At 35.4% G+C, this 26,636-nt stretch overlaps 3 protein-coding genes across 6 annotated transcripts; 1 reads left to right on the top strand and 2 right to left on the bottom strand.

Annotated features, from left to right (window-relative positions):
• The first annotated feature begins 5,545 nt into the window (after window positions 1-5,545).
• LOC107826243 (uncharacterized) lies at window positions 5,546-7,629 on the top strand. The gene is made up of 3 exons (XM_016653205.2): window positions 5,546-5,684; window positions 5,790-5,932; window positions 6,870-7,629. The coding sequence occupies exons 2-3, from the start codon at window positions 5,824-5,826 to the stop codon at window positions 7,391-7,393; spliced, it is 633 nt and encodes a 210-aa protein (XP_016508691.1). The 5' UTR covers window positions 5,546-5,684; window positions 5,790-5,823; the 3' UTR covers window positions 7,394-7,629.
• A 546-nt stretch (window positions 7,630-8,175) lies between these two features.
• On the bottom strand, window positions 8,176-13,852 carry LOC107792157 (dolichol-phosphate mannosyltransferase subunit 1). Of its 3 annotated transcripts, none has more exons than XM_075226025.1 (8): window positions 13,696-13,852; window positions 12,614-12,713; window positions 12,482-12,515; window positions 12,317-12,393; window positions 11,294-11,319; window positions 11,057-11,221; window positions 10,511-10,625; window positions 8,176-8,525 (listed from the first exon to the last, which is right to left on the bottom strand). In XM_075226025.1, exons 1-8 carry the CDS (start codon window positions 13,791-13,793, stop codon window positions 8,421-8,423), a joined length of 720 nt encoding a protein of 239 aa, XP_075082126.1. In that variant the 5' UTR covers window positions 13,794-13,852; the 3' UTR covers window positions 8,176-8,420. The 3 variants fall into 3 exon arrangements, with proteins under 3 accessions (XP_075082126.1, XP_075082128.1, XP_075082127.1); XM_075226027.1 differs by lacking the exon at window positions 13,696-13,852 and adding an exon at window positions 13,238-13,393; XM_075226026.1 differs by lacking the exon at window positions 8,176-8,525 and adding an exon at window positions 9,753-9,932.
• Window positions 13,853-15,484: 1,632 nt separating this feature from the next.
• LOC107826241 (1,4-alpha-glucan-branching enzyme) lies at window positions 15,485-22,952 on the bottom strand. 2 transcript variants are annotated; one of them, XM_016653203.2, is made up of 14 exons: window positions 22,806-22,952; window positions 21,969-22,088; window positions 21,272-21,485; window positions 20,703-20,772; window positions 20,299-20,568; window positions 19,173-20,079; window positions 18,859-18,975; window positions 18,577-18,639; window positions 18,178-18,285; window positions 17,687-17,788; window positions 17,346-17,413; window positions 17,119-17,200; window positions 16,778-16,894; window positions 15,485-16,089 (listed from the first exon to the last, which is right to left on the bottom strand). In XM_016653203.2, the coding sequence occupies exons 1-14, from the start codon at window positions 22,881-22,883 to the stop codon at window positions 15,811-15,813; spliced, it is 2,595 nt and encodes an 864-aa protein (XP_016508689.1). In that variant the 5' UTR covers window positions 22,884-22,952; the 3' UTR covers window positions 15,485-15,810. The 2 variants fall into 2 exon arrangements, with proteins under 2 accessions (XP_016508689.1, XP_075082125.1); XM_075226024.1 differs by lacking the exon at window positions 21,969-22,088 and having other exon boundaries at window positions 22,806-22,949.
• Between the last annotated feature and the right edge of the window lie 3,684 nt (window positions 22,953-26,636).

Genomic DNA, 26,636 nt, shown 5'->3' with positions numbered 1-26,636 from the left:
TCCAGTTTGTTCCAAACGGATAAGGCAACTAGGACAGACATACGCCAACTACTACAGCAAGATCCATCAAAAGGCTCAGTCACTAAGGAAGATCCTAACAAGTTAGATGGATGCACATATAGAGGATGACATGGGTGTGTGTAATCATCGGGATGGAAAGGGAGATGGGAACTGGGAGTCCCATGATCAAGGGAAGAAGAATTACCAGAAATATAAGAAGGTGAGGTTCTGGTTGTGATAATCATTTATCAAAAATCGAGAAAACAAATAGTCTAAGATTAAACTTGAGATATATCCATAATAGTAAAACGAAACCCTAAAACATGCAATTCAGATGAAGATGAGGAAAAAATGTACAAAATTCTTCACGACCGGAAGAATACGACCTTGTAAACAGCTTGCTCAAATCGCGATTCCTGAAACACTGAAAAGGTCTCACAAATCAGCAACCCTAACCGAAAATTAAATAAAGAAAATCTTTGAAACTGAAGATGAAATCCTCACAATCCAAGCTCCAAATCTTCAATATAGACGAGTAAACTAGGATAAAAACCATCAAAAACGGCAAAACTCTTCAAAACACAAAAAATTGACGATCATACGAATTAATGAGAAAAAAAAAGAAATCTCCGGTGAAACCCGTCAAGGTTACCATCGGAGGATGGAGAATCACGAGAATTACGAGAGTTCTCGCTCTGATACCATATTGACAGCGGAGAACAAAGTAAAATCAATGGAGTTCTATCTAGGGTTTTCTGTATTTGAACGAGAGAGATGAGAGGATATTATTAGAACTTTCTGGAGAAAAGAATGAATCAGTTGCCTAATACTAGGGGTACGAACCGAACCAGAAAATCGTACCAAACCATAAAGTCAAAACATATCGATTAAAAAATCTGATGAGGTTTGGTATTGAGTAAAAAAATCCGAACCAAACCGAAATATAAATATATAATTTTTATATATACTTTTAAAACTTTATATAGAATTTTCTTTAAAAAATATCTAGAAATATTTGGGATCATTTATGGGATATAATATTTAATAGAATATGAAGTGCTCCATTTTTATTAACTTTAAAGTCAGAATAGCCTATTAGACACTTGTACTTATTTCGGTTTGCCACCCGATCCTTATACTTGATAGAGTTTCATCTAAATACTTCTACTGATCAAAACGAGTGTCTCAAATCCTGCTAACGATGTGTGTCTCTCAGTCGCGCTATGTCAGAATCCACATCAGATAAAAATATGCCAGATCATTTTTTATTTAGACAAAAAACCTAAAATAACTTTGACTTATCATTTTTCTCTTTTGACTTTTTATTTATTTTTCTTTACTTCCCTACCATCACTTTCTTCTTACTGTTCTGCACTGCTATGGTCGAAAATTTTCTTCGGCCACCATGAAACTCCTTCCTTCCGTTCCCTTTTTATTCCATAATCTATTACTCTATCCTATTTTCTCAAAAGCTCCATCTAAACAGATTTGAAATCATATTTTAGGCAGAAAATATATCCCAAGTAAAAATAAAACAGATTCGATTTTTTAATTTCTTTTTTGCCTTCACTCTCACCCAAACCCCCATAAAACCTACCAAAACAATATAAACCTTCATATTCTTCTTCAAAACTCATCGAAGTTAATTGATTGAAAAATATTTAACGGTGGCAAATCATTAGTGAAGAGCCTCAATCTTGGTGGTGGATGACGAAGGGAGGAGGCCAACAAGGAATTTAAAAGTGAAATTAATAAAATATTTTAATGTTGGTAATTTTGTTTAACATCAAAACCTAATAAAAAGGAAGGGAGGCAGAAAAAGGGGTTGGGCGAAAAATAATGGGGAAGAAGAAGATAGGAAGAGGGGAACGGGGGTGTTGGAAGGGGTTATAACGGGAAGTGGTCATGACGAGAAAGCAGAGGTGGAAGGGGGTTGGGGTCTTTGGGATTTTTTCAATCTTTTTTCATTTATTTTATTATTTTTTTTTCTTATGATTTTTCTAATAACTTCTTTAATCAAATTAATTGACGCACGCGCTTTTAACTGCATGTAACCATGCAATTATCTGACTCAGCAAAATAAATGCCAACTGTGTTCGGTCAACGGTTAGAGCGATTTATGAAATAAGGTTTTGATAAACTAGAAGTGTTTAGATGAAACTCCACAGAATATAAGGACCGGGATGACACATCTGAATAAGTATAAGAGTCTACTAGGCCATTCTGCCAACTTTAAGTAATGTGTTGTATGATCACTTTCTTATCAGGTGTTATTGAAATGCGTCAATCTCTTTGTTATTACATATTAATTCATATGTCAATATCTATTAAATTCTTATATTTGAAGTGGTATTTCGATAATTGAAAATTAAATAGAACATATCATTATTTAGGTATTATATTGATTTTTATGTTTCATTATTTAATTTGGTTAACCTTGAAAGTGTACATTAACGAAAAATTATTATCAGACAACTAAAAAAATAACTATCATGTGTTACTAAGAAAATTCTCATAAGAATATTTTAATAGATCACATGCTTGTCAATTTTTTTAATTTTTATTAAACGCATATTTACTTATCAAAGATTTAACAAACTAAGATTGACATACTATTCATGTAACAAAAAACCCGAGAATTCGAAACATCCGACAAAATCAAACCAATCCAAACCGATATAGTTGTTAGTTTGATTTTAATAAAAACCGAACCAACCCGGTCCATGTTCACTCCTACCTAATACAAAAGCTAACTAAAATTATATATTGGATCCGGAGGTCCAACTGTAACCAACTAGGCCCAATGACTAAAAGAACAAAATAGAAAGATTAATTACATTTGGGCTCAGCCAAGAACAAATAAAAGTAAAAATAGCATGGTATAACCGGTTTTCGGACTGGTCATTCAAAAATAGTCAGCGTTTACCAAGTCAATAAAAAATAGCCGCTATTTTTCTGCAACAGAGACCGGTCCAGCATAATATACTGGAGTTCGGTGCACCTGTGTATGAACTCCAGCATATTATGCTGGACCGATATACTTTGTTGGCTCCAGTATAATATACTGGAGACTGGAGCACTGGTGCTCCAAACTCCAGTATATTATGCTGGACCGATATACTTGCTGGAACTCCAGTATAATATGCTGGGGTTCTACTGTACTTATGTTGGAACATACTTATCCTAGAACTTCAGTATAATATGCTGGAGTTCAAGTATAGTTATGCTGGAACTCCAACATAATATACTGACGTATTTTCCGGGTTTTGAATAGTGTTTTCGCTATTGTGTGGTTTGCTTTTTACTTTAAAAAAAAAAAAACAGATTGCTCCTTTGAATGACTATGATTTAACTTACATATCCCTACAGAATTTTAATTGTATCTCTCCCCAAAATTATGAAAGTTTTGAAGAAATAGATGGAAGGTTTTTCTAAATGGGAAAACAAATTTATTCGCTGCCGGTTCACGTATCAAACTAATAATGAATGTACAGCATGTGATCAAATTATTTTAATTATATACACGGGATGTTATCAAATTGTTTTTCCTTTATTTGTTTGTGTAAACATTGACTGGAAATATTGTGCTTGTTCTTTGAACAAATGAGAGTGAATTTTTTTTTTTTTTGGTTTCCTACCCGGTGTCCGGTATCCGCATTGGAACCCGACTATATTCGAATTCGGGCCGTGTAGGGCCCCATTCGGGGGGAAGCGCTCCCTACTAAGGAATTTTCCATACCCAGGGCTCGAACTCGAAACCTCTGATTAAGGGAGGAGCAGTCCCATCCACTGCACCACATCTTTTGGTGGTGAGTGAAATTCACTATAAGGAGAACTATAAATTTTAAACATTAAGATTATTAAACCTCATCATTTGCACTAGAGCAGAACTTCATTGGTAATTTTGGAGTTTTAGACAATTTATACAGTAAATTCAGCATTTGAATTATCTCGAAAAAGATTTAATTTCTACTCTATACATTAATAACATACAAAAAGTTATATTTATTAGGTTAGTTAGACACAAATGAGCGTAATAGAGTAACATGGTTCGTGCAAATTTATATAGTTGACTCCAAAGTTATATTTATTAGGTTAGTTAGACACAAATGAGCGTAATAGAGTAACATGGTTCGTGCAAATTTATATAGTTGACTCCAAAGTTATATTTATTAGGTTAGTTAGACACAAATGAGCGTAATAGAGTAACATGGTTCGTGCAAATTTATATAGTTGACTCCAATTTGATTGAAACGTAATTGCTATAAATAGTAAAAAGTATAGCTCTTTTACATTGGTAAAAATTACACGGGGCGCTCTATTTGGTCGCCCCCATTTAATCTATATCTATTTTTTTTTAAAAGTTTGAACTTGTACCCACTTTTTAAACAACTTCAACCCCCTTTCTCCTTCTCCTTCGTCTTCTTCTTCTCCTTTCTTCTGCTGTTGTTGGTGCTGCTAGGAAACTTCAGTTCATGGGATGATTGTCATAAATAAGTTTATCAGATTATTTAAAAAAGTAAGTTAGTAGACAATAATTTGTGAATATTTTCACGTACGTAAGTTAGTAGACAATGATAACTCTGTTCTTTTCACGCTTATTGTTTTCAAAATTTATGATTTAGATATTGTTGGCAATCTGATTATTTATCTAGTATGTTAGAAAGCTTTTTCAAAAACTTCAGCTTATATAGTGCTGAAATTTTTACAAATGAACTAAATAATTTCAGCATCTTTTGCTGAAGTTTTTGAAAAAGCTTTATGACAAAAGTAATGAATCCAGGACAAAAAAACTTCAGCTTTTAGTGCTGAAGTTTTTACAAATGAACTAAATAACTTCAGCATCTTCTGCTGAAGTTTTTGAAAAAGTTTATCCAGGACAAAAAAAATTTCAGCTTATTTAGTGCTGAAGTTTTTATAAATGAACTAAATAACTTCAGCATCTTCTGCTGAAATTTTTGAAAAAGCTTAATGACAAAACTAATGAATCCAGGACAAAAAAACTTCAGGTTATTTAGTGTAATTACAAAAAAAAAACTTCAGCAAATAGAGAACAAAACTTCAGCTACTATGCTTAAGTTCAGCAATTATAAACAAAAAACTTCAACAAATAGAGAACAAAACTTCAGCCATTATGCTTAAGTTCAGGAATTACAAACAAAAACTTCAGCACACTTGGTTCAGTACACTTGCTACTTCAGGTCCGTCTGTCAAAATACTGAAGTTTTGCGTGATTGTCTTTGCTACTTCAGCCCCGTATGCTGAAGTTACGCGAAAAAGTGGGTATGCTTGCAATTTTTTTTGTAAAGTAAACACAAGTTATAACGTGACCCAGAAAGCGAGTATATGCAAATGCCCCTTTACATTGTCTCTTGAAGAAAGACTTTACATTTTGAGGTTAAAATTTTATAAACTGAAAAAAAAAAGTTCATTATCATATTACAAAGAATTTAATTATATTATTCTCCATATAGAACTTTTGTCTTTATAGTACTAGCAATAATATTCCATCAATCCTTTCTTTTATTTCAGACGATTTGAAACCGTCCGATCTTTGAATTTGACCGTTGGTACGCTCCTCCCAACTTTACGGCGAAATTCAAATTATATAAAAGGCTCTCAAATAGGACAAAATTAACAACAATAAATTAATATTGCCGAAGAAGAACGCTCAAAGCACTAAGGTAATCACTATTTTTTTTGTTCTCTCACATTTTCCGCCGCTTCTCTCCTTTTCTTAAAGTTTCAATTTTCCTATTGTTCTGTGTTTTTTAATTCTTTTTTTTCAGATTTTTCAAGCTTTGATTTGTGTTCATTTCCAAGATGATGATGAGAAGATCAGACCGTAAACCTCCACTTGCTAGATCTCCTGTTGGCGTTCGTACTCGCCGTGTTCTTCAATCCACTCCGAACGCCATTCGTACCCCACCAGGTATTTGTTGTTAGAGCTGAAAGAAGAAATTTAAGACCTCTTTTGCTTTTTCATTTTTGTATTTGAATGAAGAGAAATGGATGTTATTATGTTGTTTTTCATTTCTGGTTTTGATGGTTTTTTGAACACAAGCAAGAACCAATTTTCATGCTTAGTACAGTAGTTTTAGAGGTGAAAGAAAATTTCTTGGGACCGTTTTGCTTTTTGAGTTTGTATTGGAATGAAAGGGTGTTGTGTTGACTATTGATATAGAGGATTGGAGCTTAGTTGTTGTTATTCTGTTGTTTTTCTTTTGGTTTTTAGGGAATTTGATTTGGCTAAGATCTTTGAATATAAAAAGGGAACCAATTTCCATGCTTTATAGCCTGTTTGGCCAAGCTTCAAAAATAAGCTTATTTTGAAAAGTGTATTTTTTCAAAAAGGTTTTTCTCAAAAGTACTTTTGATGAGAAACAACTTGTATTTGGCTAATTAATTTGAAACACTTCTGACCAGCAATTAGTGTTTGACCAAGCTTTTAAAAAGTGTTTCTAAGTGTATTTTTCTCAAAAGTGTTTTTAAAAAAAAACGTTTTTTCTGCTTCTCCAAAACTGTTTCTGCTTCTCCTCAAAAGCATTTTTTTTTTCTTTTGAAAGCTTGGTCAAACACTTCAACTTTGAAAAAAACACTTTTTTTTTTGAATTTGGAGAAACTTGGCCAAATAGGTTATTAGTACACTAGTTGGAACTGAAATACAAAATGAAAGACACCTTTTGCGTTCTCCAACTTGATGGTTTTAACAGAATTTTCTTATTCTTTGAATGTATAAAACAGGGACAAGTTTTCACACCTTATATAGTAGTTGGAAAATGACAAAATCTGAGGACCCCTTATCCTTCTTAGTTTTTGATGGTTTTTAGAGATCTTCTCTTTGGCTAAGTCTTTTTCATTGGATGCAGGTTCTTTGACAAAAACTCAGGTGCCTAAAAGAGCTAGCAGCAATGTTGAAGAATGGGAACTTCGTCCAGAGTATCGTACAATTTCTTGTGAACTAAGAGCTTTAGCGAAAATGGTGAAGAATGAATTTGGTAATGAGGATGTGAATGCTATTGGAAACTCTGATTCAATGAATGCAAAGAGAAGTCCTTTATTTGAAAGGGGAAGGTTTTACGAAGAGTACTCTGCTAGAAGGAATGAGAGATTGAAGAGGAAGAAAGGCGACACAGGAGATGAGAAGAAACCAGCTTATGATTTGGGAGTTAGAGTTGAATCTTCCAAGAAAAGAGGAGAGCCTAAGTTGTACCAAAGCGCGAGGAAATCAGTTGCTTCTACTCCAATAGCTGAGAGGAGAGAAACTCCAAGGTACTTCTTGAGAAGTGCGGCTAGTAAGGAGAACAAGAAGCCACCATTGCCCGTGAGCATGGACAAATTTGTTGGATTTTCAGAGAGGAAAACTACAGTCAGAAGAGTTAGGAAAATTTGAGTTGGGATGAACCTGTTTTTACCTCCTACAGATGTTTGATTTTTCCATAGACCTTTTATTTATTGAACAAAAAGTAATAGGAGTAGTTTCTTGAACTTTTGGATGGAAAATGTGGTTAGTGCTGTGCAAATTGAGAAGCACTTGCAGCTTTGATGTTTGAAGTATATTGAAGAAGCTATGTAGCTGATAGCTTCAGTTTAATTTTATGGGTGGTTGTGATATGAGCTTTTCTTTTATGTGTTGGCTTATCTTAATGTGTTTATATATCTGTCATTCTTTCCATTGCAGAACCAAAAGCAGTCCATTTAACTAGCATTGGAAGTTATGCCTGTTTATTTCCAGTCAATGTATCTCATAGTAACAAGTTACGCCTGTTGATTCAAATTATTTTCTACAAAAGGAAGAAGCCAACTTAACAAGCAAGTTGTGTAAACACCAGCAACAGCATGCTTGCAAAAAATAAGGAAAGAGTGGAACAAAGAGAAATGATAAACCCTACTAATCATAATAAAAACTGACCACCACATTCATCTCATACATCATCGCCCTTGCACATGTCTGTGCGCACCAAAACAGTTTATTGCAGGTTATATAAGTTGTGACTCGTGATGCTGAAGATTCAGCTGGAGCTACACATTTGTCCAACTTCATGACACCAGTTTCCTTCAGTAATTCAACAAAGGTAGACATATATAAGCTAGAAAATGCAAGTTAAATTCACAGAATGTTGGAATCAATTTGCTTAGACCCTGCATCAAAATGACCTAAAACTATTCCAAAGATCCGAAAAAGGAAGCCCTTTTATGACATTATCTGATAACAGACAACTTGTACAAGTGTATTAGCCAATATTGAAAAGCAGCATCCACAAAATAAGCCAAAGTAGCGTTTACTTCAGTAACATTCTTTCCAACACATAATAGCTCATTAATCAAAAATTTTGTCACCTAAGCTGAAGCAAAAAGAAAAAGAATATGTTAAATGGTCCTAGTTCAAGTCTTTAGATTGTCACAGCTTGCTATCCATATCAAGTTGTAACCAGAAGATACAGAAGGCCCTTCAGGTACTCCACTATTTCAGATCCTCCCAGCTTGGAACTTCCAAATACTCTATCGACAAAAGTAATTGGAACCTACAAATAGCAAAATTAAAACTTGAATTTACACTAAACCTTTAGAAAGATGAAAGGTACAACATACAAATAAAACAAACCAATAAAGTACTTGCAGGGACTAAATGTGAAGAACTGATATAGGAAACAAAAAACGAAAAGAGACCCGGGGGAAGGGGGGGGGGGGTGACTGACTGAGGAAAAATAATACTCTACTAATAAAGAGAGCTCTCATAGCCGTAAAAGAATCACAATATATTCCTGCAGGTTGACTCTTTATTTTTCTTGGAATGATGGTTATAAATATCAAACGGGTCACCGTTGCAAAATACAAGGTTAGGATCCAAGAGTTAATTGGGGGATAGCTAACAAAGAAACTCCCAGTCTCCACTAGTAGTCTAAAGTTAGCTGAACTGAGTTAATAGGTTCATAATATTTACTCTATATGCATATATTGCAGATAAAAATCCAACCTTCAACTTTCCCTGTCATAAAATCTCAATGTGTGTGTGTGATCTGATCTTAATCTCTCGGCTGCGGATAAATCCACTACCACTTGTGCCTCGTCGACTCTCTGCATCGAGAAGTGCTACTGCACTGGACTAAGCAGCTGATCATTTTTATGTGCTGGTTGAAGTTTCGCTAGCACCTCCATAATGAACCAGTTCATAGTTTTGCCAAGTTCACCTCGGCTGCAAAATAGTTAGGTTCAACTTTGCTGTCATGGCTCATTATCTTTGCTGGTCCAGATAAGGCCATGGTGTCGTAAATGAACCGTAGGTTGTTCACTTTTCTGTACGCACACCAGCGGCAAAGTGATGGTTTTCGTTTTCACCAATGTCTTAACCGCTGCTCGAGTCACCAAAGTCATAATCATCACCTTCTGCCCACCCACCCACCCCACCCCCACCCCCGGGAGGTTCTAGCACATTCAATGCATTTCTTTGTAGCTTGAACCCATTTTTCAAACCAGCCAATGCCAACCACCAAGCCCAACAGCCTTCCTGACAACTCCCTGAAGCCCCAGCAAAACACTCAATAGTTCTGTTGTTTCCCATCACTATAACTTTGTGTGACCTGGAAGAACAGACAGTTCCTCATCACCACTCTATGTGGAAAGGTGGTAACACCCGAGAATGAAATAGTAGAGGCTCCACCATTTTCCACGTCTCAACTACCTCGTCTAAACTAATCACAGTGACCCTAACGAATATACCAACAGATCAGATTTGATTAGCTACTAGTATTCTGCAACCAAACTATGGAGTACATGGCCGGTAATCCTTTCTCCCTTGCTCATTCCATCACACGATGAAATGAAAGGGCACCAATATCAGCCAACGTGGTAGCAGATCAAACTTCAACTTCTATGTCACTTAGATCAACTACAGATACAGATCTAAATCCCAACAATCTCAGCTCAGATACCTGTTATAAAGAATCACCATCCCTAATTACGTGATTCACCTCAAAATGGAATGGCTTTGCTGACAAACACTGAGATCTTTAACTTTCGCGGACTGGAACCAATCAAGTAAAAAGCAGAACCAGCAATCTCAAATGAAATTCCTCAGTTGAAAGACTAACGCAATGCAAGGATCACTCACTCAAAGCGTAACAGTGATTCAGAGGCCAAAACCACATTTTGGAATCAGATTTGAGTGAAATGCAAACTAATAGAACACAAAATGAATGAATTTCCCAGAGCATTCTAGATATATATATATATATATATATATATATATATATAGATAGATAGATAGAGAGAGAGAGAGAGAGAGAGAGAGAGAGAGAGAGAGAGAGAGAGAGAGAGAGAGAGAAGATACACTAAATGCTTCACAACTGCCATTAGGTTGGATCATTATTTCTATTAGAATAGCATTTCGGAGCTCATAAATTGTGCAATGAATAGCAAGATGAGAAACGAGAACACATTTTCTGGTCCAACCAAATGATAATACGGTGGATCAATTAGTATTCAACAGTAAATTCATGACTCTAGCTACCTCTTCAATGCGGTAACCTTTTCTTGAAGCCCGAACAATCATCTCCATCTGAAAAACATATCCTTTACTTACACAAGAGCTTATGATGTCTTCTAGTGCAGATTTCTGGTACAGCCTTCAAAACAAGCAATTCAATTTCAGACACCGATTTTACAAATTACAAAAGCTGTGAGCATTACCAGTGTATAAAAGGCACATGGTAGCTCCAGTATAAGAGTAAATTACGTAATGATAATTCAGTTGCTTAATAACAAAATCATACACAAAACAATGATTCCTGAGACCAAATCAATTCTCCATATAAAAGTATGGTGTCTTTCTTGCTTTTCTATGTAGACTTCCCTCCTATATTATAGGAAGTCTAACATCTATTATTGTTATCTCCCAATCCATCACACTATTAGATTTATAATCTCCAAGCCAGAGTCCCAGACACTAAGAGGTAATCTTAATCTAAGCAAACTCTTATGCAATTACATTTCCTAAACACATTCATTACAATTCATAGAACCACTGATTTTCCTTTACTTCCAAGTTAAAGCATACCGGAAGGATCCAGTTAAGTCTGATACACCCGGCCAAAGTAATGTCTGTGCAAGGACATTTGCTCCCCTACTTGTCAATTTGCGCATAAGGTTCCATCCGTGGACACCACCACCAGTAACATATCGAGTTCCAGTAACTATACTGGCACCTGTCTCCATTTGTTTCCTGGACATAAAATTTGTAGTTCTAGTACTCACCATTACAAGAAAAATGCAAATTAAGAAAATATATACTCACTTGATAAATCTTGGCAGGTATTTTGGCTGTAAAAAAGAGTATAAAAGAATCAACTATAAAATTTAAAATTCAAACAGAAGAATAAGCTCAGTATAGAGATTCATACATTCACCTAATAAGCTATCAAAGCCCAGAAAATCCACCGCCTTATGCCTCTTCAACACGAACGCATGCTTACCAAAGGCCCCTTCCCGAATTTCACCCATACCACCCCCTCCCCCCACCCCCACCCCACCCCATCCCACCCCAATAGAAAAAGGAAAAAAGGAGAAATGAGGGGGAAAAAAGAAGAGAAAAGGAGAATCCCGGTCTAGTGGAGAGCCAGACTTATCAATGGGGTCACATAATTAAATTCAGAAAGCTCACTCATATTTGTTTTCCTACACTACAACGTCTCAGTTGTCCCTTTCTTTTATTTTTGAGGGGTGGTATATGTGGGGGAAAGTATACCAGAAGCAGTGGCGGAGGCAGGATCTCCACGAAGGGGGTTAAAAAAAAATTGTAGCTAGTGGGAATTGAACCTATGACCTTAGGAAGTTTTGAACTCCCTTGACCACTAAGCTACACTTTTGGGTTGTGTTAAGGGGGTTCAAAACTTAATATATAGAGGTAAAAAACAGATTTTGCCATACATATACAGTGTAATTTTTTGGCGAAGGGGGTTCACCCGCCCCCCTAAATCCGCCCCTGACCAGAAGTAATGCAGAGCAGGCACAGACAAGGTATGTGAAAAATGAGAGGGCATGAAAAATAACTCTTAATCCACAAAATAAAATTTAAATTATTCGATATACACACTCAAAACAGTGGATGATCTGTGAACTACCAGAGCTATTGAATTGTTTCTTTCCATGACATCAAGCAAAAACAGACTAACTATACTCCACATATCCCCCTTCTGTCCCTTTTCCAACAAAAAAAATTGATGTTCAAACAAACAGATAAAGGACCTTTTCCAACAACAACAAAAAGAGAAAATATAAAAGGAAACCAAACAAAGCCCTTATCTTCAATCATACTTACATGGTGAGAAAGATCCGCATCCATAATGACAACAAAATTGCCTGAGGCATGCTTCAAACCATGAATATATGCAGTGCCTAAGATAAGAGGAACGTCAGAGAATAATTCATGGTTATCATCTTCTTATCAAAATAATTCAAGGTTATCATCTTAAAGCAGAAGTACCTAAACCAAGTTTCCGAGCTCGAGGTCTCAATAACTGTAGTCAACAAGAGAAATGAGCAAAATGAGATGATAAGTAGGTATAAGCAGGGAAGCATAATGTGCAACAACTGGGTGAAGCAAGGAACTACTAACAATATGATCTTCTCCATATACTTTCTGCAATTGTTTGACAATATCCTGTGTGCCATCTGGACTTCCATCATCCACTACAATTATTTCGAAATCAACATCCCTGAGTCAGGAAGAAAAACTTACTATAAGAGTCTGCTTATAACTTTTACATGATTTTATCACCTCCAAGTACTGCTAGAAAGAAATCAACAGTGAGATATCATTCAAATACAATGAAAAGGTGACTTCTGGTCCTCAAAAAATGGGATCATCTCCCTCAAAGCCACTAAACAATGTCGTGAATATGGCCAGAACTTTTTGCGTCATTATAAACAACCAAATGTGATGCGGTAAACAGGATTGCGACATCTAGATAAATCAATCTCTATAGTAAAGTCTTCTTGGCCAAAATCCATTGTCTCGTGGATAAGTATCAACATTCTTAACAATGAGCAAACAAACATGACAAAATGGTAAGGATGTGAAAGACAGAAGCTAAATGAAAATAACTGAAATAGTGTACAATGCGTCCAAGAACTGTTAAATACTTTGCGGAGCGCCTCCAAAATTAACTCCTGATAAGTGATAAGTGCCAACAACCCTCCGAACAAATCAGATTGCAAGCCAAATTTTTTTCCTACTTACCAATCAATTAACATGCTCAAAGTTACAATCTTTTGCCAAAACCCCCAATCATCCATGCTACATTCCGCTAAAACGAGCTAATACAAATATTCCTGACGGCTGATCATATACCTAAAATTTCAACAAACCATTATGAACCCAAATATAGTTGGATCATAGGTTAATCGAATACGTCACTGATCGGATATTACATAAACCACCTTAAAAGTGATAAATTTACACAATTTGAATTAATTTCCTTTACACAACAGCAATTCATTACCAAATTTAAATTGCTTCTAGAAGATCGAACTAGAAGGGGGGAAAAAATCTTTTTTGACATACATGAACTGGATCACAAAACCCATTTTGGGGATAAATATAAGCAAAAAAATTCAAAAATTATAAACTCCAATATAAGCGATCACAAAAAAAGATATAGCAAATAGAGAAAGATAAAACGAAGAAGAAGTGATTACGGGAGATGCTTAAAGACGAGGTAAATGACGAGAGCAATGTTGAGGCGTTCGTTGTAGGTGGGTACAATTATACTGTACTTGTTCTTCTTCTGCTCCATTTTTTGATTGTAATTCTTTCAGATCAATCAATGCTAATAGTACCATTTACTATATCAACCCAATATTAGCAAAAACCGACCCGAGAGTTCCAAATCGGGCCACCAAATTCATCTAAATCATTAACAATTATATTAGTAAAATAAGTAATTAGTAGCTGGGAATTAAATTAAAAAAGACCCAATAGCAATATTTTTTAAAATGTTTTTCGGCATAATGTGTTGTCAAGTTTCTTATTATAGCATTTTTGTGTCAATTCTTTGTAATTCGGTTTCTTCTTTTCTTTTTTTCCCCTTATGGTTGATGGCTTGATGCCCTTATTAGCTTTTGTTATCCAAATTGATGATTAATTTTATATTCATATCTCGAATAATTTTATTAATATATAGTGCATGGTCCATCGTACTCTTTTTTCTTTTTTTATACGATAAATATAAAGTTTGAGATTTGATATCTTATAAATTGAGTAACAAAATATATATTCTACAGAGTGTATCAAAGAAACGAGGACAATCTTATTTAAAAAAAAATGAATAAGCAACTAGGGGTGGGCATATATCGGGTAAAACCGATAACCCGAACCGTTAATTCTTTATTGGGTTATCGGTATTGGGTTATTGGGTTAACGGTTCGGTAACGGGTTAAATTTTTTTTTATTGGGTTATCGGTTCGGGCTCGGTTTGCATTTTTGTTATTGGGTAAAAACCGATAACCCAATAAGAATGATGTAATTTACTAATTTACCCTTAAGTATATACTAGGGTTATTTATTTTCCTAATTCCCTCTTCACTCTTCAGTCTTCAGTCGTTTGTCTCTCAGTTCTCATTCTTGTTTCCGTCGCAGCCCCCAAGAGTCAAGACGCAAGACTCACCACCAGTTCTCCGCCAGACATCAGTAGATACTGCACAGAAGTGGGAGCGTGCTTTTGTTAAGAAACAACAAAAGTTGGCAGTTTACACGTTCTGGCAGTTTGATTTCTTTGTTTTATATATTGCAAATTTTTTTAGTTGCTTTATCTTATCGGGTAAACCGATAACCGAACCGATAACGATATATAACCGATTAACCGATAACCAATATCTTATCGGTTTGGTTATAGGGCTATGATATTTGTAAACCGATAACCGATAGGCAAAACCGATAATGTTCAAAACCGAACCGAACCGACCGATGAGCAACTATAACAACACAAAGTAAGAAAAGAAAATATCAAAATTGCGATGGAATTTGGGTTGGAAATGTTTTAAAAAGATCATTGAGACATTTCTTAGTTTTTTTTTTTTTTTTAAAAATTTCGAAACAAACACCTGAAGCTTTCAAAAAAAACTTTGGCAAACTTTGGCATAAAAGGAGAAGTAAATGCAGCGGCATATATTCTTCAAGAAAGATAGCAAAACATTATGTTTATTAAATTTTCACATAACAAAATAGAGGAGCAAAACAAAGCAAATCGATCCTCACAAAACAAACTCAAAAGTAAATCAAAATAATACCATACTCATTTTAATTTTTCAAATAAAAAGAAAATCGAAATGAAATACCAATTCAGGCCCCAACTTAGAACTCTTGGGTCGGTCTTTTTAATTGTCTGTTGATCTCGTAAATGGTATATTACCATTGAGCTCGACAGAAATTCAACTTTGAGATAAAAAAATGGAGAACAAGTATAATATAATTCTGAAAGCAACTTAATTAACAGTAATACCGAATTGATATATATATATATATCAGTTTTTTTATTACAATATACTCAACCAGTAACATAAGAAGTGCTAGCACTAGGAACAAATTGAGTCTTGGCTCCAAAGGCAAAGCACCCAAAACTGGGGAGATTTCGAAGAAACACACCCATGCAAATGCATTTCTTCTATTTACAACCAGTACAACGATCAGATGCCAATATGAAGCCAATATGTGTAGAGAAAATACTATAAACAAGAAAAAACTATGATAACATTAGTCGACGCTACCACCCTGAAAACATCATATGCTGACAGATCACCAACGTAGAACATCGGTCAATCATCTGACTGGTCATCATCCCAGACGTTTGCATACGAATCATCTCTGTCAGTTTGAACAACATCACTAATGTTTACAGATGTTGAATCCTTAAGTTCCTCATTGCTCTCCTCAATAGAAACTAAGTCGATTTGACCAGCATCTGTGATATTTACAGATGGTGAATCTTTAAGTATATCGTCACTCTCCTCGATATTGGCTGTTGGCAGCTCACTAGAAATGGCTGTCTGGTCATCTTCGGTTTCTGCTATGCTTTCTTCAACTCTGTAATAAGCCTTCTCAAACAAAGTGAAAAAGAAGCAGAAAAACAAAAAGAAAGACGAGGTTCAGTTGCTTCACCATTTAAATAACAAAAGAATTTTCTATTAGATAAAGAAATTTTATATTGACCTATTCTAAACACAAAGCACCACACAGAACAGTAGATTTTTTTACTTTGCAAGACATGACACTGTCATCATAAACAAGGTTCCTCATTTTCAGTTCCCATCCACTTCAATTGATCCTTATACCTAATTTTCATATGATAGCAAGTGACATGCAAGAGTCATGGGGGGAAATAAAAACAGAAAAGATTTCGGAATTTATTGTATATATCGCATATGCCAAAGGTGGACATGATTATGGCTATTCCTACTTTTACCAAAGGGCAGTTTTCAGTTCCCATCAACTTCAATTTTAATCACTCACCTAATTTGTATGTACGCCGAAGCTACATGCATGTGTTATGGGGACAAGGGAAACAGAGAAGAATTTGGAATTATTTTGTAGCGTAGATGCCAAAGGCAGATCTGATTATGGGTCTTTATACCTTTCAGATTAGTGTTCAGTCTAAACTGCTGATAGTTATGGTAATCAATACTAACGTATGCACACTAAGATCTTTCGGGAAATACCAGTATGCATTCAAATAATCAATGAACAAAACCACGTTAAAATGCAGGCCCCAGCAAGAACCCGTACCACACATGTGCGTGCAGGAGACAGCACTTTGAAAGAATTTGGACGACCATTGAAATTTGTTTCTGGAACGCCAGGTATTCCTTCTGGCGATGTGAAATGGTCAACATCATGACCAACCTGTCAAAAGAACATATTGCACATTATCATTAGGACAAAGATCATCAGTAAACAGTTTTCTCCTTTTTGAATTAACTAAACAACATGGGGGGGGGGGGGGGGGGGGGGTTCAAAGACCTCCAATCTTAGACAGTTGGATTAAACAATAATAATTCTCCTTGTGAGATAAGTGTCCCCTTCATCTGCTATATTATTATCAAAGGTTATTCAAGCAAACTCCTTACTCTTCCATGGCCACCAAAATCCCAAGCATCACTATCCAGTGCAACTCTGTACTTCCCTGGCAAGTCGCATCCAACTTTATACCTGCTTTCGTCATGTGACGATCAGAAAAAGAGTGAAATTAGACAATGTGTAAATAGATTCGTTTCAGTAACTTTGCCATAAAACTTGTTGAGAACATTGAACAACAAGCAGAGCAATAAATTCATGATAAGTAAAACTTATATACCCTTCATATGTGTTCTCTGGATGGAAGTTGAAAACAAATACCAGATCGCCACGTTCAAACACAACAACCTGCAAAGTGAAGTAACTAATCTGTAGAGATATTACCGAACTGACTAGCTATTAGATTAAATAAACATGAAATCCATCGTCAAAAAAAAAGGAATGTGAACCGGTTTCTACCTGTCCTTGGATAGAATTACAGCATTCATAAAAGTGATTGTTTGGAAACTCAATAACTAAAGTAATTCAAGATGTGCTGTGATGCGCACACAAAACCCTATTTGAACATAAGGAAGCAACTGCATCCCATAAACCCAACGTTTGAACTTTAGATGATTGTACCTTATTATCTTCATCCGTGCTGCTTACTATCTGTTTTCCTGATGCAAGGAATGAGAACTTTTCATCGAGTGAATTCATGGCTCTGTCAAATGCACTCATGAACTGCATTTCAACATGAGGGGGAGGAAAGATGGACGAAATATAGATATCAGATTAGGCCATTCAATTAGTATTACTTCATGTAAAGAAAAAGAACGAAAATATCCGACAATTATAGCAGGACGTGGATTGCTAGCCTGAAATTATAGCTTCATAGAATCAACTTAAACTGCTCAACAAGGGCTTACTGGCAGTAAACAAGGCGGTAAGCCGGAAATTAAGTCTGTAAATGAATTTAATACACAGATCTCTAAAAGACAATGAGAAATTTGTCTATGGAAAATAAGCAGACAAAGATGAAATGAGCAATCCTCCCCTGAACCAAGTAGGCATACAAGAAAGCAATCTAAGATTCATAGATATCTAACAAGCTGCAAGGCAAAATACTGAACCTTGTATCTCAAGTGTTCGCTATCCGCGAGGTTCCACTGGCGTCTGCATTTGTCATAACTCCAATTATTTCCTTCTCTAGGGAAGTCAATCCACTCAGGATGGCCAAACTACAACAAAGTTCATCAGATATTTCACAATTACTCCAAAACAGATACACTTGCAAATTCTATAGCTATATATGAAGAAGTAAACAATGTACTTTTCTAAGATAATGTTGTTTTCCGCAACATAATAGAAATCACTAGACAAAGGAACATTCATCATGCTGCTTTTCTCTGTTTTCCAACCCCTTAGCATGCTCAACAGCTCAGGCCATTTTTGAGGAATGCATCTTGTTCCAGTAAGCCAAACTAATAGGAGTAGTAATTATCACAAAAATCTAAAGCTGTAAGCAATACCTCGTTACCCATGAAATTGAGGTACCCCTCTCCTCCCAAGGCCATCGTGAAAAAATGGATCATCTGCGAGTAGAAGCTAATAGTGAATAGATGGAAAAAAAGACCTCCAAATAAGAAGGATATCAAAAAAAACAAAGCATAAACAGAAAAGAAAAAAGATAAACAGAAAATTGAATTATCCATCAGAATCCTGAAAACTGTCTAGTGGTTACCTCAAAAAGAGTGCCAGAGTTTCCATGACAAACTCATATAAACCTTAAAATGCAATCAGAACAGACAAACCTTGTGAAGCGCAATTCCTCGATCAACAACAGGAGACGCATCTGTCAAGCAAGACATGCCAGAATACATCTCTTTGTCCATTAGGAGAAATGCAATGGTCTTGTCACCCACAATAGACTGTTTCCAGCAGACAAAATAAGAGAGAACATAAATCTAGAAGTCACTGGATAAATAACTTATCATGAGATTCAATGGCTACCGATATATTGAAGCCCATGTGAAAGAAGTACTTTTACACTTTGTGACGTATATATTTGAATTCTATCTAACAATTGTTCAAAGAATTGTTCAGTGTGGAAGTAAATTTGTAATACCTGGTCATGGCTCTCTGCGTAAGCTATACACTTCTCTGTATATCTCCTATTTGTTAAACTCCGTGTTACTTCCTTCATGGAAAAGTCTTCATCATTCTTATTCTTCAAGTAATCTATCCACTTATCTGGGATTGCCATTGCCAGGCGGTAATCAAAACCAATTCCGCCCTCAGAAACAGGTCGGCCAAGGCCGGGCATACCCGAAACATCTTCGGCAATAACAGTTGCATCTGGGAAGATCTTGTGAATCAGATTATTGGCCAACATTAGATAGACCACAGCATCAACATCTGTAGCCTCGCTGAAATACTCATGATATTTCCCTGTAAATCCCATATTGATTCCATGGTGAACATACAGCATTGAAGTTATTCCATCAAATCGAAATCCGTCAAAGTTATACTCGTCTAGCCACCACCTCAGGTTGGAAAGAAGGAAACGAAGAACCTCCCAATTGGCATAGTTGAACAGCCTGCTATCCCACAGCTTATGGTACCCTCTCTCTCCAGCATGAAAGTAGGATTCTTGAGAACTTTGGCCAACATCAAAGCCATTGAGGCCATCAGTGATATTATTGCTTGCATGACTGTGAACTACATCCACCAGAACCTGTAAACCCAAGCTATGTGCTTTATCTATCAGATACTTAAGGTCCTCTGGATTTCCAGATCTACTGCTCACAGCAAAAAAGTTTGTAACATGATATCCAAATGATCCATAGTAAGAATGTTCCATTATGGCCATTAACTGGACAGTATTATAGTTATTTGCCTTAATTCGAGGCAAAACATCATCTGCAAACTCGCGATACGAATTTACACGTGGCTCAGAGCTGCTCATGCCAACATGTGCTTCATAGATTCGTGGAGCCTTGGGTTTGGGAGGGCGAGGGTATTTAAAGTGGTACCTGATTAATTGCCAAAGTAGTAAGTTCTGCAGCACTAATAGATTGACTCATTTTGTTAAGAAGGGGGAAAGTTTGAATCAAGTCCAACTTAATAGAGACACATTCTTTTAGCTTTAGAATTTCAATGTCTTACATAAAAAGACAAGTAAAAAAAAATATACTTTTAATGCTCTGAAGAAATGAGTTCAATATTCAGCTTCAAGATATGAATAACAAAACCTTTCTGAAGGTGGTGGGTCCCAGTAGACACCATCATATGGTGCTGCAAATCTTGTAGTGTCTACAGTGGCATACTTTATCCAAGCAGGGATACGATCTACCCAAGCTGCATTTCCATGCTTGAAACGGAACTTAACTCTGGAATTGTGTGGAATGGCTGGGTTACCGTCAACATCAGGAATTCTAATACTCCAAACACCAAATTGGTCCTTCTCCATCATGTGGTTGGAACCATTCCATCCATTGAAATCGCCAATAACTTCTGCTTCCCTGTATCGTGGATGAGTTAATTAGAAGCAGAACAATGTAGTAATTACAACATGTATAAAGTGAATGAAGCTGCAAGAATAGGTAAATGTGTTATGATGATGGAAACTAGTGTATTGTAAAAGAAAAGGACCTACTCAGCAGCAGGAGCCCATTCACGATAGACTATGCAGCCTTCTTCCCTGTTGAATCCAAATTTTAAGTAACCTGGGCAAAAGGAGAGCAAGTTACACAAGAAAGCCCTGCTAATTCTCAACAGCGGTATCATTAATTTAATGTTACGGAACCGATTTTGAACAGAAAGAGTAAGTCATGATTGTAGAAGGATATTGCGAAGCAACAGAGAGAATTTTTTTTTTACTGTAAAATTGCTTTAAGATGGTTCCAAACCCCGACTGGACAACAATTTGGAGAGATTTTGTGGATAAAGTACCCTGGAGAAAAACGTGTTTGGATGATCATTTTTGAATCTATTTTTCAGAGAAGTACCTCAAGAGTGTTTCACTTGTCTGAAAAAAATTCTACTTTTTTGAAGACCCAAAATGAAGAGCTTTTTAAAAGATTGAAAAGTCTGCCAAATGCCTCCTAAATGGAACCAACACTTACTCCTAGGTAGGCAAAATTCTCTTTCAAAGTCAAAGTAGGTATAAACAAGCCATCTTCGAAATTAGGTCAAATTGCCTAAAGCACAACTGTTGGCTGTTACCTAGAGAAAATTCCTCAAGGGCTCCCTCATGTTGTTCGATGAGCTTTTTCTGTTCCGCATATCTCTTCATTCTGTATCTGAAGTGATCTAGATAAGGTTCCAAGCTTGGATCCAAATTTAGGAGGCCAATATTTTCAGTCTCAACGTCTTCCTCTAGGGATGATGTGGAGTTGTCATCGGTCAAAACAGCGGAAATAGCTGAACTGTGCTTCATCTAGGCAGGCAATGCACCACAGTTAGTTTATATCAAAAGGAGGAACAGTATTACGGAGCTAAAAACCCATTTTATACCGTATCACTTTCCCTGGAAAGGATATACAGCACTTTATGGTTTCAGAAAGAAGCAAATGTTTCTGGATTTTCCGCCTCTACTAAAGTAAGAAAAGAACAGTCGCAAATAGAAAGCAGGAAAAAGAAGGGCAAAGATGATAAGGCAAACAAGGGAGTAGTTCAGATCACAATGAGAGAAGTTGATAATATGGAACACCATGCTCATACAGATTGTAGTGAAATTACGAACGCACACAGGAGTAAAGAGCTCCCTCTTTCTCAAGGTACCATAAATTGGTGGGACCAAGAAACGCATGTTTTACACCTCCACGCATTGCACAGATCAAATAAGGCATGAACACCAGTTCAAAAAAATTCCAAATATTTCAATATTCTCCATGTAACCATATCAAATTATCAAACATACCCTTTCATCTTCTCTAGCTCTTGATTTTGGAGTGGAACAAATATCCCAAGACCGTTTCGGAGATCCAAACTTCACTCCAGAACTATGTTGAGAAGGAAAACATATCTTATTTCTAGAAGCCTGACAAAGAAAATTCTTAAGGTTACACGGATATTTTTTGAAAATGTAAGAAATGTTGCTGCACTATAATTGAACAAGAAAGCAGCATCTCAAGTAAATGCAGCATATCCTGTATGTGGACTGAGTGGTAGGATAAAAATGAAATTTGAACTCAGTAATCTGACAGAAATTTACAAATTAATCGAAATTATTGGAGTAGCATTTGCGCTTCGCAAGGTCCATTCCAAGAACACATTCTCAATTATATGTACCCTTTGATAGAACAAATTTCTATTGATACTTGTCTGATAAGAGCGCTTGCTTCAGATTGAGAGAATAAAACCTATTATTGGAGACATTTACAAAGTTAGAAAAATAAACTTCAGTAGCTTTCTCAGTATTATCCTGTTTCCTACAAACCCATAACAATCTTATTTTATTTTCAAAAAGAAACAATTTTTATCATTTCCCTGGACATATGATGGACTCTCTAATCTAATACTACATATTTTACTTTTCCTCCTCTTCTATTAGGAAAAAAGGTGTAATCAAGAATTACCTCAAGAACTAATCCACTAAACCTAAGAACACTCATTTCTAAATACTGCCCCCCTTTCTCTTTCAATTTTATACACTCAATTCACAATATTTACATCTTGCAAATGGTAAACTAAGCCAGAAAAATTAAGGAAAATGAAATTAAAAACGGCTAAAGTAGTAGAATTTAGATGGAATTACCAATGGAAAAACTTGAGGTGAAGAAGATGGAAAAGAGCCTTGAATGTGAGTCGATAAAACATTGAAATTAGTTTCCATGATCACTCTTCCAAACTATGGTGCTTTGCTTCTTCGCTCTGCTTACGTGCTGTTTCTGCAAATGTGTTTCGTTTTAATGGCTTTTATTTAAATAAATAAAAACATATGACCCTCTGTGGTCCTTCACTTTCTGGATATCTCTGTTAGACCCCACTAATTTGGGAAATGTAAGAAGAGACCCTTAACATTTTCCTATTGAATCTATGCCCTTATTCTTTATTTTTTTAAAAATATATACTCCATAGTGGCCCTTGACAGGGAACTATGGAGGTCGAGCATTACGGTTGTAGGTTAGAGGAAAGTTGTGAATATTTCTACAGCACACTAGAGTGAGTCTAGCCAGTTAGGAGTTAGTCTGAAGATGCTACTGGTCGTCTACTGATGCAGGGCTTTATCTGTTGGTTATTACTATATCATCCATCTATTTCGTATTTCGTATCTCTTATATTGCTGTTATTTTATTATGAGTCTATTGATGGTACTAATATATCGTCTCCTGTTGCTTTCTTGAGCCGAGGGTCTCCTGGAAACAATCTCTCTGCCCCTCGGGTAGGGGTAAGGTATGTATACATATTACCCTAAACAGATCCACTTGTGGGATTATACTAGATCGTTATTGTTGTTGTTGTTACTCCATATTTATGTTGTGTAAACAATAGAATTTTACTCTACTTACATCTTGGATGTATCGAGTTATTTACCTAAGGTACAATGATTAATCTGGTATAAATAATATTATTAAATATGTGATGGTATGACTGAGATCCCATCATTTTTAATTTGGGTCTTTAGTTCAAATTTTAAGAACAATTTTTTTTTTTGATAGGAAATGCTGATAAATACAATTTGTAGAAAATAACTTAATTAATTGATAATGATTATGCAGAAAAATTCTGCATCGAGCATGTCATTTTCTTGCATTTTGAAGAGTATATTGGAGGTTGGAGCTATCTAAAATTCTTGATTTATAAATATGTCGTTCTTATTTGAGTTATTTATTCTACTCAAATTTTGGAATGTTAGATAATTTACATAAACCTAAAGAAATGATTGAATAAGAAATGGACAGCTAGAATTAAATTATCTCAAATGTTAAAATAAAGCTTCTTATTTGGATTAAAGTTCAGAAGAATTGAGATTAAACTTTGTGAATGGACAAGCATTTTCAGAACATCATGGGCTAATGTGGCAATTAAATTGAACTGAAGGGATGAAAATAGATTTTTTTTAAAATAGGAGGACACCAATTACATGGCAAAAGAAGAAGAAAGACTCACAGTGGGGCAAATGAAAGAAATCAATTTGTCAGTTTTCTCTAATACTTCTTTGGACTTCCACGTGATCAAAGGTTGTCCGCCAAATGAAATTCATGCACATTCACCGTTTTTTTGGTTTCCCACCCGGGTGTTTGGTATCCGTATTTGAGCCCAATTATATCCGGATTCATGCCGGGTAAGGCCCCATTCTGGGGGTAGCGCTCCCTACCAAGAATTTTTCCATACTCAGGGCTCGAACTCGAAACCTTTGGTCAAAGAAGAAGCAGCCCTATCCACTGCACTACATCCTTTGGTGGTCACATTCAGAGGCGGTCCTAAGTTACATGTAGAGGGGTCACCGGCACCGTAAAGTTTGACAAAAGATTCTATGTACCCATATATGTGTCATTAGAAAATAGTAATATATTAGTAGTGAACACCCTATATACAAAGCAAATTTTGGTTAAATCAAAAAGTACGTCCGCAACCTTCAAATCCTGAGTCTGCCTCTGGTCACATTCACCGTTGATATGAAGGTAAAGCGTCCTTAGGACCCAATTAATTTAAATTCTCAGTTAAATATTTCATGTTCGGAATAAAACGCTCTCTAAAAAAGACGATTATATACTTTAGCTTTAAATCCGAGACTTTGATTAGAGATGAATGAATAACTTTTTCATTTGGGAAACGCTTACATCTATTGTTTGGCGACCAATTGGATATTTTTCGGATTTAAGTTGTATACATTGGTAAAAAGTTTAACATGTCATAATATGTTAATGGCCAATTGTTCTAGAATATAAATTAATGCTAATATTAAATAGAGTTACTTGCAAAAGTAATATGATTATGTAAATAATTTTTTATATCGTTGGTGTATTGCTCTTAAAGTTTACATTCGAATAATTCTAGTCACAGTCTACACTACAATAATTAACAATCTTAGCTTGAAATGAAAAATTTTCAATTATGAACCATATTGGCAAAGTTTACGGTTCAATAATCACTAATCTATAATTGAAATGAAATATTTTCAATATCGACCGTCGAATATGGCAAAATGTAATGTCCACCGTTCATGGGATATATTTATCTTACGAGTCGATTGAACATTAACCGTCCAGGATTTTTGTACTTGTTTTTTCCCATGTGATGCTGCAGATCCCTATTAATATCTATCATGAGTACATATAAAGATAGCCCGATGCACAAAATATTCAAGCAGGGTTCCGAGAAAGGATCGCGTCCAAGGGGTATAATATAGACAGTCTACCCTAAGTATTAGTGATTACTTTTATGGCTCGAATCCGTGACCTATAAGTCACACGGAGAGTCGGACTACATGCTGCACAAAAGGGTTGTATTGTTTTGGGTGTCAATGGACATTCGAAAACTGATTAAACCGACCGAACCGAACCGATTTTTAGGTTTCTTTTAAGAAAACCGTAGGTTTTTATATAAATCTATAACCGCACCGATAATTAGGGTAGGTTTTTTATTTTATAAAAATAAACCGAAAAAATACCGAACCGTACCGAATAAATTTTACATGTGAAAAATATATTTATATAGTAAGTTTAACAATATTAATGCATTAAATTTTTCTCTGGGCCTTGGAATTATAAAAATTGTTACAAATCAACAAGTAATTAAACTCAAAATACTAATTCCTAAAACCTATTATGTTAATTCTACTCAGCTTGTTTGGATAGTTATTACTAATTGTATTGTATCGTATTGTTACTTTAAATATGATATTTTTTTATTATTATTTAAATTTTATTGTATCGTATCGTTAAATCCGTCGATACATAACGACGAAATGTGCCACTTAATGTAACGACGATTTGGTGTGGTCGCGTCGTTATCTTGTCTTTTTTTCTCAATCTCACACTTTATTATTATTAAATAATTTTATGTTATCATTTACTCTATCTTTTTATATAATAATTTTACTTGTATCATAATTTTTCTTTACAATATTGCTGGTGCATGATATCATAAAACGATGGCAAAAGAAACAATCTCTACAAACATTGTGTTTATCAAACGATACAGTACAACACAATACAGTACGATACGATACATTATAAAACGATATGTAACAACCATCCAAACAAGCTGTTAAACTAAGTTATTTCAAGTATCTTAACAAGACACAAAATATTCTAGCGGTTATGAGTAGCAAACTATAATATATTGAATATGTCCTTTCATATAATTTAGATTTATATTTTTGAATATTTAATCTTCTATAGACTTTATTCTTGAGTCCTAGCTTAGTTAATATCTTTCCACTCGTGTGATTTATATTTTCTTTGGCTTTGCTTGGTTTCTTTTATGTTGTTGCGGAATAGTTGATAGATCTATACTCTAGCCATCTTTCATTTTTTTAATTCATCACCCTTTAAATAGTAAAAATATCTTGAGAATTTTGTTACGCCCTATAAAAGAACATATGTTATTGCATTTTACTTCTACCGTCAAGAACAAGGTT

The sequence above is a fragment of the Nicotiana tabacum genome, chromosome 12 (assembly GCF_000715075.1).
Source record: "Nicotiana tabacum cultivar K326 chromosome 12, ASM71507v2, whole genome shotgun sequence".
Lineage (NCBI taxonomy): Eukaryota > Viridiplantae > Streptophyta > Magnoliopsida > Solanales > Solanaceae > Nicotiana > Nicotiana tabacum.
Note: the sequence above shows the minus strand (reverse complement) of the source record. Positions and strands in the feature narration are given on the sequence as shown.